The sequence below is a fragment of the Ochlerotatus camptorhynchus genome, unplaced genomic scaffold, assembly GCF_037179485.1.
Source record: "Ochlerotatus camptorhynchus isolate MF236.1 unplaced genomic scaffold, CSIRO-AGI_Acam_v1.1 ptg000250l, whole genome shotgun sequence".
In the NCBI taxonomy this organism is placed as follows: Eukaryota; Metazoa; Arthropoda; class Insecta; order Diptera; family Culicidae; genus Ochlerotatus; species Ochlerotatus camptorhynchus.
In genome coordinates this window covers 1,200,835-1,217,441 of record NW_027040740.1, presented here as the reverse complement: position 1 = coordinate 1,217,441, position 16,607 = coordinate 1,200,835, and the positions used below count along the sequence as shown (strand labels likewise).

Below are 16,607 nucleotides of genomic sequence, written 5' to 3'. Positions count from 1 at the left end.
TCATGAACTAAATTCATGGGTTTAACTTTTAACCAAAAAATGTAAAAAGAATAAAATAAAACATCAGACTGGATTCGAACCAAGAACCTTGAAATTATTAAACCCATACTTTGACCACTAGACTATGAGTACTTGTATGAAATAGAAGACAAAAGGCGTATCTCATTTCGATCGTGATTTTCGAGTTCTTCAGTGAAATGATTCTCTGCAGAACTGCGAAATACCTTTTTTTAAATGAACTTTCCAGCACTGGGAGGACGAGGACTTGTAACTTGTATGTTATTTTAATCCAGATGGATTGAGTGTCAAAACTTTCTTAAATTAATTATGCAACAAATAGTTAAAAAAAACTATGCAAATTCATGCTAGAAAAATGCAATTGATGTAATTTTGGCCTACTAAGCACAAACCGCACTTTAATTCTATTTTTCGAACAGATTTTTAGACCAATGTAAAATTTCTACTACAGATGAATTCTAAATTATTTTTATTCAAATTTATTTACCTTTCGATATGTACCGTTGCATTTGATAAAGAGCCTCAAACTGTTAGTATTTTGTTAGACATACAACACTGCACCTTGATTCTTAATACTTTTTATGCTCTTTTATGATCTTAGTAGCCTTAGCAGGCATGGAAGAGATTGTGAAGAAAAAAATAAATTTTTCAATTGTGTACGACATTCTTGCTGAAAAATTGATAAAATTAGAATTACAGATTTACACCCAGAACGATCCAATTCAACTTGTTCGCAACTACAAACTACTCACTTAGAAATACCTATTCTTACACGTGACGGAATCCATCTTTGACATAAAGGATGAGACGTAAACAAACATGACATGTAAAATTAAGTGCTTCAAGACTGAAAAGTTTGAAATTACGTTTGATTGAGCTGAATTTTGCGTCTATTATGACTCAATTTTATTTCAAAATTGACGCTCGTATATGTCAGTCTCACACGGAAACAAATCCGATTCCATTTTCATGAATAAAAAATCATGAAATGAAAAAAACTTGCCATCCCATGAAATCGTAACAATGATTCATGATTTCGTCTTCTATTTTATACCACGATTCTGAAAATACCCATATTGAAGAGTATTTGATAATGTTTCCCAGATTTTATTATAACCAGAAGCCGCCATCTTGGATTTCAAAATGGCGTCGGACATCGATATCCGGTCTCAATACGTCACCACGATTCCAAAAATACCCATATTGAAGGGTATTTGATAATGTTTTCCAGATTTTAGGATAACCAGAAGCCGCACATCTTGGATTTCAAAATGGCGTCGGACATCGATTTCCGGATTCGAGACGTAACCACGATTCTGAAAATACCCATATCGAAGGGTATTTGATAATGTTTCCCAGATTTTAGGATACCCAGAAGCCGCCATCTTGGATTTCAAAATGGCGTCGGACATCGATTTCCGGTCTCTATACGTCACCACGATTCCAAAAATACCCATATTGAAGGGTATTTGATAATGTTTTCCAGATTTTAGGATAACCAGAAGCCGCCATATTGGATTTCAAAATGGCGTCGGACATCGATTTCCGGATTCGAGACGTAACCACGATTCTGAAAATACACATATTGAAGGGTATTTGATAATGTTTTCCAGATTTAGGGTAACCAGAAGCTGCCATCTTGGATTTCAAAATGGCGTCGGACATCGATTTCCGTTCTCTATACGTCACCATGATTCCAAAAATACCCATATTGAAGGGTATTTGATTCAACAATATTTCACAATTATAATGTAACCGGAAGCCACCATCTTGGATTTAAAAATGATGGCGAACATTGATTTCCGGTATTTAGACGTCATCCTCGTTCTTAATATACCCATACTGTAAGGACAGAAATCAATTTCCGGCATCTACACTTCGTCCCCGGTCCGAAATATAAATATTGATTCGGATTGGAATGTTTTTATTTTGACCATTTGGGAGGTGAATTGTCCGTTGTCCATTATAAAATATATTATTTCGAACTATCATTGATACAGAAAGAATCCCTATCTCTATCATGTGATAATTCAACTATCAGATTGACCATATATCATGATAGCTAAAGGAAATGATATTGTTTCTATCTGTCCTATCCCATCATTGAGTCTATCTATCATTTTTTCTATCATGATAGTATCAAAGATGGGATAGGGGTTCTATCATGATAGACTGAGAGAGAATCTTTCAGATAGAAACCTATCACTGTGATAGGCCTCTATCTGATAGATGATATTATCACCATTTATCAGATAATTTTGATGCCTGCTCCTATGTCATGTGTCGCCGCGGAGTAGAATGAAATCATCTCGCTTAATTTCTGCCACTCTGTTGATGTTATCTTTTTCTAGATTAGATGTTAAGCTTTATACATGATGATATTTCGGTTGCATACATGTAGGAGCTACCCGTGCGTTATAATTGTTGAACGTATACATTTAGGATTTTAACAGCGAGTGTGTGACGGCAAAAAAAAATTAAATAATTGTAAAAAATGAACATCGTGTTGCACACTTTTGGTGGGGAACGTTTCTAGGTGCAGTCCAACTAACCGCTGTTCATAGGTAGGCAATTATTAGATAGTGAAGGTGATTTTAACACGCGATATGCACGTTATGGTACGAAGAACGTCCAAATATGTACTCCAGTTACTTACCTTTCCATTGATTAGTGCTTGCACGATGATTATTTGGGCGGCACGATGCACTTCGAGTATTTCGCCTGGTAGTGGATGACCAAGACCAGGGTCAAACCACACCAAATCACCAGTAGACCAGTCCATTTCAGATGAGATTTAATTCGCTTTGTTTGCTAACGTATGTTGGGTTTCATTTCTGAAATAGAAAAGGAATGAAAATGTCAGTTACAATTTGTTTGGCTACAAATTACGATTCTGTAAATTAGGGTTGAGTTGATCGGTGTACTTGATTGTTGTAATTGCTCATTAGTTTCTTCGAAATATACTACAGCATTTCAGGGATCATGTACTCACCTCTATTTACCGGCACTAGGTGGGATAATTGAGAGCTTTCTATACCAACCAACATTTCGGAAAAATTTCACAGATTTCGGTAAAATAATCTTAGTGTGAATGCATGAATTTGAATATTGTGTGGCAAGCAAAATGATACTCTATGCCCAGGGAAGTCGAGAAAAATGTCTAACCAGAAAGATATCCAATCGAATATCGAAATGTTCAGTACTTGTAGTTTATATGCATAAATAAGATCGTTCAGAGCTCCTCAGCACATATAAAAATTGGAATAAGCTTTTTATAACCAACGTGCAACAAATACGAGTAAATAATACTCCTTTTACTGGCAAGCATTTTGAAAATTATGAGGGAAGCAAGAGTGTCATGGTCCCTATGTTGAAAATGTAATTCCGAAGGTATTATGGCATACATTATGTATGCCGTAAGTTGAATTGAATATGTTTATGAAATTTCACAAATTCTGGCATCTGTTGACATGAGAATCCGTCATAAAAAATACTTTTACTTCAAAGGCATTGACAATTCTTTTCATCATTACACATATCATTCATTATGTACACTGGAGTTAATCAATAAAAGTAAATTTAGAAGTTAGGGGTGGCTTACACTTCGGAAAAGGGTTAGACTTATTGAACCCTTATGTGCGTGAGAATTTTCTACACCATATTATTCAAATGGGAGCTGGTTACCCCGTCACGCACATAACGCTTAAATATTACAGAGCCTTTGATTTAAAGGGTGGAACGAGCAAAAAAAATCACACAAAATTAAATGTAGCAAAATAATGTAAATAATTAATCATATATTATAGGTTATTTTGGCAGCTAACTTTTACATGAAGCCTTGAAATTGTTGAGTTCGCTCTATGCTTTGCAAAATACGAATTCATGAACTTCATTGTTGACCCCTTCCATTTAGTTTTGCACAACCTTATTGAATTGTTAAATTAAGTCATTTTACAATGCATGCCATTTTTTTTTTGATTTTTTTCTCACATTATCAACTTATTCTGGATCCTTCTTGAGGTTTCTCTTGATGATTTTTCAATATTTAAAAAATGCTTGAGTATAATGAATTTGGCCGGTTCTAGTTTTTGGCTCCAACTCCAACGTTGTTGGTTTCATACAATTTTCTCGTAAATTTACCGCAATGACAAGACACGATATAAGGCCAATGCAGCTTAGGGTATCAATGGGTTCTAATAAAAGACAATACACAGTTGTTCAAACACTCGGTCATGTAAATATTCTGAATGATGATGCCATGTGACATATAGTGCTCACCAGTGCAAATCACCTGCCTGACCAAATAGTTTTCTTAAAAAAAATATCAACGGGCTTCACAAAGAAAGATGTTAATATAACGAATGCGCCTGCAGAATTTTAAAAAGCTGGTTCTCTTGTTTGGTAGCCATCTTAAAAACTGAATCCAAATTTCCAAAGACAAAAATGGCAAGAGATTTAGTAGACACACACCTTCGAAAATCAACGATTTTTATTTTTTAAAGTGCACGCTTGTTTGTTCCACCCTTTGTATGTAACTGAAACTCTTCTTAATATAGACTGCAGTTAATTATAAAATTTAAACGAAACTATTTAACAAAAATTATAATAGCAACTATCATAGAGGCCATCTTCTTTTATGGCTTTTTATCACGTCTCTACTGCGACTTCATGCCGGCTGTCAACTGTTCTTTGAGCACTACCACAGCTGTTAATTGAAAGATTTCTAAGCCTGTGCCTTTTTGGCATTAGTATTATTGTGTGGCAGAGTGTGATGTACTTTTCTATGCCCAGGATAATTGAGAAATAGTCGAAAGCTACAATGCCTTTACTTGTTTCTGAGTCAAAATTTATTGAACGGTTTTTAGTACACTGCAAATTTGTTGAATACCAATTATCGCTCATTACAACATTCTTCTACTGTGGTCTTGTTTAAGATTAATTCAACAGTAAAGTGCTGTCCACAGTCCATGTGGATAGTTTTTGAGAGGTTTTGGTCCACCCCCTGCGTGGACAATCATGCATGCAATTTTTTAGAATTTGTATGGACCATGGATTTGACTCTTCCCCTAAAGTGTCCTCGTGGTATATGCACAGCACCAAAGAAGAATGTATATTCCGCAAAGGCGATGTATATTGTAGTGCACGCTGCAAAACACGGAATTTCAGTGCTACCACAGACAAACAGACGTAACTCTTTGAAAAAGTTGTTCTTGAAAACATAGTATCTCAAAACATAGGACCTCAGTAACGACATCTCTCTGGCTTCTCGCGGAAAATAAGCTTGCTCGCTAACTCGCAAAGAATATTGCATAAAAGTTCTATAGAATGTATAGAAACGTCAAAGTGATCCGATGCCAGCGCTGCGGCGAGTAGTTCGCGGAACTGATAATGTTCAAATCAACAGTTAAATGCGTGAACGAAGATACACAATGAAGAGTTACGTCTGTTTGTCTGTGGTGCTACGGTCGGAGTAAATATTGTAATAAAAATCCTGGACCGTTGACTGTTTTAACACCAGATGAAGAAGTTTGGATTGTAGATTGGATGAATTATGCCACTCGCACAGTTGATCATCTTAAGCTAAATGTAGTTCAAAACATAAAAAAATTCTGAAAGAGCAGCATTTTTTAGCGGCGCCAGTAGTGTAGTGGTAAGCGTGATTACATCTCACCCAGCAAGCCTGGGTTCAATCATTATCATTACCATTATCGGTAATGATAATGACTGACAGAGTAGTTGCACAGAAACTAAATTTCTGTAAAAACTTACTATAAAGATTCCTATTCGACTAAAGCCCCAACCAACGCCGACTTCGACTTAAAAACCCTCTTTGACCACATGATGGCGCTGGCGTTGCACAACTTACACTAGACACTAAGGGCCGGTAGCGCCAAGTAGTAATTTTCATCCGAAAATTTATCGATACTACCGCGAAATTGGTCAAAAGTGGAAAATTTATAGAGGAAATCAGGAGATGATAGCGTCAGGTAATGGCGACGTTCCCACTTATATTTACACAAGTTTCTGGCGGAAGTTAGACGTCTGTTCTCTGTGGTAGTTGTGAGATCAAAACTGACAGCTTACGGTAATCCATTATGCGAAGTTTCTTCACAGAGAACAGACGTTGAGGCTCAAACTTAATTTCTGTTAAAACTTGTATAAAGATTCTTATTCGACTAAAGCGCCACCAACGACGACTTCCCCACTTAAAAATCCTCTTTGACAACATGATGGCACAACTTACACTAGACACTAAGTACCGGTAGTGCCAAGTAGTAATTTTCATCCGATAATTTATTGATACTAGTGCCAAATTGGTCGAAAGTGGAAATTTTTTAGAGGAAATTAGGAGATACTAGCGCTACGTAACGGCAACGTTCCCACTTATATTTACACAAGTTTCTGGTGGAAGTTGGACGTCTGTTCTCTGTGGTTTCATGGAATTTGGAGACGGTAAAATAAAATCAATTCATCATTTGGCGTAGATTTGCTCCCTTGTTAATTTAATTCGTATCGCTTCTGTTTTGAATAGAGTTAAGAGACGCGCACAATGCATCCGGAACTAATCAGGCAAAATGACAGCTAAATCTATTGTCTAACTGTCGAATTTGCTGCAATGGATTAGATGCGTGGCTCTTTAGTCCACCTTCTCCAATGTTAAATCATAAAATTGGTTGCACTCATGACAAGTGATCAAACCGTTGTGATCCCGCCCTTACTGCATATTCGGAGGTTAGTTGGAAAACAATAACTTCTCACATTGCAAGCCAGCATTTTCCAAGTATTTTTATTTTTTGGGACTTACCAGATTTATATTTGATAAACACAATTTTGGTATAACTAGCTTTGATTTTTCCGATCCCACTTCCCACAGTCAGTGTACCTTAAATCAAAATGAGAAATTCCAACAAATTTGCATGGATATTTTTGCAAATATCTAAACGATATAGTAAAGCAATAATTTCAATAAGTTGGAACTAAGTCAATAAAATCAACAGACCAAAAAAGCCTGGAGAAATGCTTGCCTTGACAGGCATCATACTCGTTGGCTGGTTGAAGGGTATATTTTATTTGGGAACAGGTTTCACCGCTTTCATTCATTCATGGCATGGAATTCCAAAGCCAAATCAACAGCGTTATGTTTTGTCGTACGTAGCTCATGATCGCCATTAAGCGTATTCGATGAAAAACATTTTTGGTTGATACCACACGCTCATAGTGAAAGTGTCACGTCGTGCGTTGGTATTCACGACGTGATGCGTTGAATAAAAGGCACTTTTAATAAAACGATGACGATATTGGTTAGTTATTAGCATTCGTATCCAAATGAACAAAAAAAAAACCTTTATAACTGTTCTCTTGGTATCATTTATAATATATTTTATCACTTTTACCACGTTCCTGTTCCAGAGAATGATCTAAGGTTGCAAATATTCATTTCGCTGAATACGAAATGTGCTTCAGAATTAAGAAATCATCCAAGTACAGCTTTGTCTTTATTACATAAACCAAAACCTTATTAAGGCTAGAATCCGTTTAGTTGGCTCATTCTGGGAAACCTATATTTTCGATGCTGTATTAAGGTTATACGACGATAGCATTGAGAGCCATTTGTAAACCATATTTAAACTACAATAAAATCAATTTGGCATCAATTGAAGCCAATATTGTGTCATTTGCCTTAGAAGCTTGCTAATTTCACTAAAATAAAGCAAAAGCACCAATCAAGATGAAAAGGAATTTCATCCGATCTTGATAAATTCATTGCAATAAAAATGAGTCTGTAAAAATCCTCTTACATTTCTCCATCATTAAAGTGCATTAATAAAATAATAATAACACAGTTCTCATATTGTAGCTTTTATTTAGGAGCCAGATTACATCTAATGTGAAATATCGTTAGAGAAAATTCCAAGGGATTCTAAATGAAACAATATGGTGAGAACTGTAGTAATGTAGTATGTAATAAAGGAATTAAATAGATAAGTACATTATAGTATAAAATAATAAAAACACAATAATTATTACGCTGCTTCCTGCTACTTCTACATCTGATCAGTAATTATATTGCAAGAATAATGTTACAAAATGCCAGATTAACTTCCTGCGACACTTTTTTATTAAAACAATCACACCAAAATCAGAGATGTCCCATTTATTAATAATTCGATTAACAACTAATAGATTATTTTTTGTTCGCTGTGCTGTCATTTTTCCACCAATGAGACTGCAGCACATGTTTGAATCGATTGGTGATAATCCTTTGAAGAAGTTAATGCTTATATCGGCATGATACAACCGATTACAAATATTTTACTTTTCGGTTCGTTAATTGATTAATGTGAAACGTCATTTCAAATATAAGGACCGTACATAAATAATGATACAATTTGAAAGGAACCGAGGCTCATCACAAATTACGTCCCCACAATAATACAATAATTTATTCTGCAGAATCTTTAGTATTAACCTAAAAGAAATTGTCAGCCAAATGCTCAAGGGATTCTAACGATAAACGAATTCAGGCGATATTAGCATAGAAAACAATTTCGCACAATTTCGTACAAGCTCCAAACTGTTGTTATGAGGGAGACCCGTATCCATTTGTAGCTGTTAGATATTAATTTAGGATTAATCAATCTCGTTGTTAGTAATCATTAAGTTTTCAAGTGAATAAGATAGTAAGCTATGCAATTGAGTAATTCATTAGCTTCCTAAAAAAAGCTAAATAATAATAATAATTGAGTAATTCAATTAATTAATATTCAATATGCTAGGCAAGGTGGCTGAAAATTTTAACCCGTAAATGCCCGTTTGTGCCGTTTATTTAAAAAATTGTAGCTCTGAAATGCTATGGCCGATTAAATTGAAATTTTTAACATCATTCCGGTGAGTTGTTCTGACATCTGTTGGGTGGTGCTCCCTCTCAGGCCCCTCCCTCTTTATTATATATTCAAGGATGTGTTGGCACGGGGGTGTTTTTTACAATCTGTATCATATATCTTACTTATCATTGCGACAACATATTGATATTTTTCTTGGAACTCGAGAAAATAATAGAGTGCAATCATAAGAACCTATGTATATCTTGGAATCGATTAATTAAAACCATTTGATATAAAGTATTGGACAACGTAAATAGTATAATGGGAAGGACAAAACATAGACAAATGGTAGATATTGATTTAGAAATTTGCGAATTTTTTACTCAATTATTTTTCTTACATTTGAGCAAATCTCGCTGATAATATCAAACAAATAATCTAAAACCATTGAATAATGTAATTTGCCTAGAGCAATTTATTTTTCTTATACGTGCTGATGTGATTGAAGTATCTTCTTTAATAAATGATTTAATGACAAAAAGTATAAGTACATTATAAATGCGAAGAAAAGTGCAGAAACGCTTATAAAAGTGCATATTTTCGTTCAATAGTTTTGAAGTTTTTGGTGCACTTATACTTTCGTTCATAATTATAGCGATTTCGCACTTTTAAAAAGTCCAGTTAGAAATGCAAAATACAATATCATTAAACATAACCAGAATGAGTTTGTAAACATTTTTATAAAACTTTTCAATCACATACTGACACAAGGGGAGTATCCAGACTGTCTCAAATTAGCAAGGGTGGTGCCTGTTTTTTAAGCTGGTGATGCGTCTGATCCTTGTAATTATCTTCATATTGCCACCCTGTCAATAGTATTTATTTTTAAATGTGCATTATTAGACTTTTTTCAGTTTTTTTTTTAAAACAAATTTAATGTTTTGTATAATATTAAATATGGGTTAAGGAAAGGTTGTAGTCCTTCTACGGTAATAGTTGAGCTTGTCGATTTTTTACTAAACATCATAATCATAATTGATCATCAAGCATTATCGTTGGAGGCCTCTTTATTGACTCAAAAAAGCATTCGATGCCCTGAATCACAATATTGCACGGCAAAAATTAGAAAGCTATGGCATACGTGGATTGGATAATGACATTATTCGTAGCTATTTGTGTGATAGGAAACAGTTAGTGATATTGAAAGATGCACAGCGCTCTTTCCAATCAGTTAATATAGGAGTTCCATAAGGTATATTGGACAACTTTCTTTTACAGAACCTTGATGAGTTTACAGTAGCTAGAACGATTTTATCGGAAGAGTGTACAAAACGAACTTTTTTTCAGCAATAGGGCAAAAGATCGCAAACTTAATGAAATTTTTTAGCGAAGTTTTGCCACTATAAATCATTAAATACCCCATGATGGTGTGTAGAACATAAAGAAAACACATTGTTGTGCCCAGATACTGTCAGAGCTTGGCGAACAACGTAATCCACTCAACAATAAATACAATAAGTTTGCATGTTTTTCCAATGTTTTTATCGCATTCTGCTCCATTTATGATTGTTTAGAGTAAATAAATGCGTTTTAGACAGTTGTAAAAAAAAAATCAAACATGGGTTTGGAAAACGACTCAAACTTTTTCCCGGCTGACTCGAAGTTTTGCCCCACTATAGGTAATTCCAGCTTTCTGACGACATATCAACAGTCTGATACTCCTAAAATTACCCCTTAACTATTGATTTTTTCTTGTTGTACGCTGCCAAAGTTTTGTACAAATGTTATAATTTATAATCCCAAAATATAGTTTTATCTACAATTTATAGAAAACACTTAAAATTGTGATTATTTGTGGGAAAGTCTGGCTCTAAAAGAGCTTCCCGACAAGTGCCAAAAACAATGAGTATTATTTTGTACAGGCGTAAAAAACTTAAAAACGAACGAACTTTTTCCGCACCTTACTCTAGAAAAATTTGCCACTTAAAGGAATAGCCAAATTATTTGCTGACGATACAGCACTATTTTACCCAAATCACGATTTACAGATACTCATGAAATACTAATTTACTGTCGTTAAACTTATCAAATGTCAAGTACGGTACACCTAAAGACCTAAAGATTTGATAGTTCGGCACTATGTGATTGTGTAAACTACAATAATCATTATTTTCAATTTTTAAAAGCATAGTAATTATCTGTTGGCACTTCTGCACAAGCGTACGCACATAAAAACCCAGATACCAGACTTTAAAAAATATCAAAAATGCGCAATATTTCACTTACCCCTTTCACCCATTGGGTCCTATTTTGGATTTTGAATAAAACTCTCGAAAAATATAAATTTATGGAAAAAGATCAACAGTATAATTTGTCATATTTATAAGTGTTTGAAGTATATATTTTCAGAAATGTATCATCCAAAAATACCGTAGCGCGTCTTAAAGATAGTAGTTTGCATACGAATAGGACAGAATAAATTATTAAAACAGAGTCTAAGGTAGCTTTCTATGTATATAAGTCAAGTTAGTGAATTCAGGTTTTTTTAATACATCAAATATATAGTAGCACCGCTAAAGTACCCAACAGAAAAGCCTCTCGTGGTGATATTTATGGATTAGGCCATATAGATTACACATGCACATAAGTTAATATGTGTCTTATTCATTTATTTATTAACGTAGTCCTTTCAATTGATGATGAAACGAAGGTTTATTATACTGAAAAGTTCTGTAAACGTACTTCTTAAAGTTTTAGTTAATACATATTGATCGTTTTTGCAAGATCTGGATGCAGTTATTTGGTATACATTACTTTACACAGCAAAAAATGTTTTATATGTATTTATTACTGAAATGGCTTCGTTTGCTGATGTAAACTGCCCATAATAGCATATCCCTCACATCTAGAAAAAGGGAGCCGAGAAAAAAAGGAGTTGAAATTTTATTTTTCCCTACACACTAACTTTAGATTACTGGAGTCAGTAAAATTTTACTGGGTTTTAGAATTGCGGATCGCCCAGTAGTCATCACAGAAATAATTTGCATTACCGAACTGTCCGTAAAGTCAATCTGTCAAAAATAACTGTTCATTCAGTAATTGGTTCGAGTTGCGTATACTGGAAAACCCAGTATTTTCTTTTTGTTTATTTTGCTGCAATTTAACTGAAAAGACAGTTATTTGGTTCATTATTATATCGTGTTACCCAGTTATATTAAAAGTAGTGAATTTGCAGTCATAAAAGCATGAATCCTGGTGCAATTCACCGTTTATAATATGCCAATTAATATGACGACTTAATACCTTGACGTACCCAGGAATAGCGCGTCGACAGTGAAAGCAAACAATGCAAACATCCATTTTCTTAATCAAAATTTGTTGGAGATCAAGGAACTGCAAAAAGAGTAAATAATAATTGTTGGTACTAACGAAATAGTACTTCAATTTCGCTGTCGAGCTTTCTCAGTTCCGTCATGATATAATTACAAAACCGCGCGATTGATCACTTGCTCCCGGATTTTACTGAAGCTAAAATGGCGGCGGGAATAAAATTGACAGGTTAAAGTTTTACAATTCGTGGTCAGTAAAACAAGGTGGCTATTTTGCTGACCAGTCGGTAAAAAATAAGGACTACTTTGGGTACAGTAATTATTTTTGCTGACTTTTCGTGAAATCACGAAAATTTGGAAATTAACGACTTTCTCAGTAAATAAATATTTTGTGTTCAGTATTTTGCATCAAACGATACCGAAGTTCAGTTTGTGTTTTGCAGAACGTCGGTTATTCACCTGATTTAAACTGAATGTTCAGTAAATCTTTCTTTTTACCGTGTAAGCCCAGTACAAAAAAAACCGAACAACTAAATACTGGATTAGTGTGTAGACTCTTATGGATGCGACAACCTGCTTTTGGTATTTTTCATGCTATTTTCTGAACCAAACATGTGTCTGTTACTGCACAGTGTAAAACGCCGGTAGTTTACAATTGATTCTAATGAATAACTCATTTCTGACAAAAATATATATGGGAATGTTATGCTTTTATGGGCATGTAAACTCAGATCTTTTTTTTTACACGGAGGATATGTACCGTGTAAAAAAAACCTACGAGATTTTGATTTTTCACATGCTTAAATGTTTAAAAAAAAATCGGATTTTGATGCCATTTGTAATTATAGCATGCTATGGTCCTTATAGACATATTTTAAAAATTTCTGTATTTACACCAAATTTTTTGATTTTTTTTTTAAGTATGCCATTCGATTACCTATAGCTTGAAACGGATAATGTGATTAGAATCAAGTCGATAGGTTGTATCGTTGTCGAGAAATCGTTATAAACAAAAAGTGTTTATCGCGAAAAACCGTGTAAAAAAAAACCGCGTAAGAAAACCGTGTAAAAAAAGACTTCAGTGTATATTAAATATAAATGTCAAGTGTTCACAAAATGCTCGAAAGAAGCGATAACATTGAATTCAAACACATTGTTTTGATAGGTCTCACTTGCCTCAGCCCATGCATACCGTGACGCCTGGGATTCAAACGATTCTCCAATTTACTTATTATGATCCCCTGATGTTAAAAAAAACAAGCCTGTTTTTAGTAATTTTTCACAATATGTGTTAGACTTATCATATACCACCTTCCAGTTTGATTCATAACCCCAAAATATGAGTCGGTCCATAAATGGTACAGATTGATGGAAGTTTAAGTTGCGCAAATAGTTTGAAATTTGTAAATTTGAGTATTTCTAGACCTCGAATTCATTATTGTAGCTTGCCAGTACTGTTCTTAAGCTGTTACTGCTTTCAAATAAGTTGATTTTTAAATTTTCTGTTTTGCGCGAAAATATTACTGAGCAATAATATTTTGCACAGGAGTGGAGCAAAATACACAATGTCCACCCCTAGTAAATTTGAATATTTTTCTTCTACTTATCCAATAAAAATAAAAAAAAATATTCACCTTTTTTATATTTTTATGTGGACTCTAAAGACATTATTTTAGTGTACCTTTTTTCTTGTCAACAAGTGCTAGCAACGCGATTTTTTACCAAGTTCATCCGTTTATTTTTCTCAATTTTCTTCGTTGATACTCACGGCTTCTTGAGTGCCAATTTGCCCTTTTTAGCTTCTTGAGTACCAATCTAACGTAAAACCATGTTGATGTAGTCAATTTGGAACTATATGAGGTGTGCTACCGTTGCCCAACAAGTGAAGGGTGTTTGCATTTGCAAATACAAATCATAGTCGTTCTAAAACAAATATCATTTATGTTTTCACATCGTTATGATACTGGGAAAGTTGAACTTAACAATAAAAAAATAAAACATTAAATCATCTAAAATCCAAAAATTAGTATCTTGGTGACACTCTGAGGATCCATTACCCTCGAAAAACCCAGCAGTTCGGTGAAAACATCGGCTTGTCCACCACCGAACCCCACCCGAGCAAAGTCGGTTAACAAAATGAAAGCAAATCGATATTAAAGTGTGCAGTTGCTATCATAATGAAAACTCATTTTGATTTCAAATGTTGCGACATAAGTCTGATATCATATTGTGCTTTCATTATGCAGTCAAAACTTTTTAAATGAAAGCAACTTAACTTGAAGTTCTGCTGTTTACGTCTTGTTTAAAATTTAATTGAAATTTATCTGTCGTTGAACTAATGATTATTGTTTATTTGATTTGTTTCACACATTTTAGGTCATTCGTTGCTTGCCCGGGGTGAGATTGGAACCCAAGTCTTTCAGCTTGAGAAACATGAATGGTAACCTTTTACTCCAGGCCCGTATTCAGTTGAACATTATGAATGCAAAATCAGTAAACAAATTGATTTCATTGAAAGCAGGATTAGTTTTCCGTTTGCTTCAACAGTGTAAAATTTTGCTCTCATTTTTGCTGTGTTAACCGTTAAGTCAACCAAAATGAGATCAACTGGAGGATTCAAAATAAGCTACATCATAGCAGCAAATTTTGATTTCAATTTGATCTTCAGCTTTGCTCGGGCAACTTGTCCACCAGCACGTGGAAAGGCCACGTAGTGTTTATTACGTTGCTCATGAATCAATTTAGAAACGTAATGTCGTTGAGAAAGCCCACTTGAGCCGCCCTGTAAACTCCGCATATTTGAAGCCTGGTCCCGATTTGTTTAGGAGTAACTATCAGTTTGGAGGATAGCCCGATTCCAGGATCTGCTGACTCACCGTTTCCCGTCGCCGGCTACCTACTCACTATTGGCCACCGGTTGGCCAGACACTACCATATAATGTTCTGTAAAGGGCCATCCACATTTAAGCTGGATCTGACGCGTTGCGGCAAAGTGATAGCTAACTCTAACTGTCAAATTTACGTCAACGCAACGCAAACGGATCTAATGTGGCCCTTAAGTGTTTAATTGATCATTTAATTTGAGCAGTTTAAAATAACGTTTTCTACCAATCTAAATCTTCTACAAGCTTGAGAAAATATGGTCGAAGTTATGCAATTTATTACTTTATTTTCTTAAAATCACTGGCAGATGGTCATCACAAAACTGCTAAAGTCCCGACAGAACTGTCAAGTTCCATAAAGTTCAAATAAAGTTCCGACAGAACTTTCAAGTTCCATAAAGTTCCAATAAAGTACTGACAGAACTTTCCAGTTCCATTAAGTTCAAATAAAGTTCCGACAGAAGCACTCCGCACAAGTCTTTATGAGTAAGAGTAATTTCCTGGATTCGAACCCGTGTATTCGACATGCGATCTCCGATTGCTAACCACTGTGCCACAAGTGTGTTGGAATCCACGCAGCAAACACCAATTTAAAATTCATCAACACGGTGTTTCGCAAAAACCCATTAATGGGTATAAAAACACCCATTTTCGCTAAAAGTGCCCCTCCTCATTTAATGGGTAAACTATGGTTTACTCATTAATTGGTAAATAGGTGGTCTGTCAATAAATGGGTGTTTTTTACCCATTTTATTAAATTGTGTTTACCGTAAAATGGGTGAAAAAATACATTTTTTTTCAAAAAGAGGATGCAAGCGCTTGGTTATTTGTCCTCGTTGATATAAAAAACTTTCTAAAACATTGAAAATAAATGCAGGTGTTCCGATCAAATTTGATTACACAAAATATTTGGATACAATATGGTGGATGAAATTGTATTTACTCATCCGTAAGCCTCTCCAACGTTCCGGATTCTAATCTTTTCCGGAGGTTTCCCATTTTCGCTAAAAAGCTGCGGACAGTAACTGTTTGCATTCCCTTTGAATCGGTGACAGAAATGAGACGATAAAATTTCAAAGTGTTTTTTCACCCATTAGTGGGTAAAAAATATACCCATTATTCAACCGTGAACTGATTCTTTAAATGGGTATTTTTTCACCCATTTTATGATTTCAAAATTCCCCCATTTATTGACAGCTGCATACATGGTTTGAAAATGGGTATTTTTTACTCATTAATGGTTTTTCACGAAACACCGTGCACGGTGGGGGCCTCCCTTAGCTCAGTCGGTAAAGGCGCAGCTACAAAGCAAGACCATGCTGGAGGTGGCTGGGTTCAATTCCCGGTCCGGTCTAGGAATTTTTCGGGTTGGAAAATTTCTCGACTTCCCTGGGCATAGAAGTATGATTGAACTTGCCACACAATTATACCAGTGCAAAAATGGTACAGGCATCGAAAGCTCTCAATTAATAACTGTGGAAGTGCATTTAGAACACTAAGTTGAGAGCACACAATAAGCTAATATGCGTATGCAATAAGCTTGAAATGCGAAT

At 34.8% G+C, this 16,607-nt stretch overlaps 1 protein-coding gene across 1 annotated transcript in view; it reads right to left on the bottom strand.

Annotated features, from left to right (window-relative positions):
- The window catches only part of Myo10A (Myosin 10A), a 105,367-nt gene that overhangs the window by 80,625 nt on the left and 8,135 nt on the right, over positions 1 to 16,607 (bottom strand). Inside the window, exon 2 of the mRNA XM_065226386.1 lies at positions 2,675 to 2,852. Coding sequence (XP_065082458.1) covers positions 2,675 to 2,800 — 126 coding nt within the window. The 5' untranslated portion in view covers positions 2,801 to 2,852. The remainder of the gene's footprint in view (positions 1 to 2,674; positions 2,853 to 16,607) is intronic.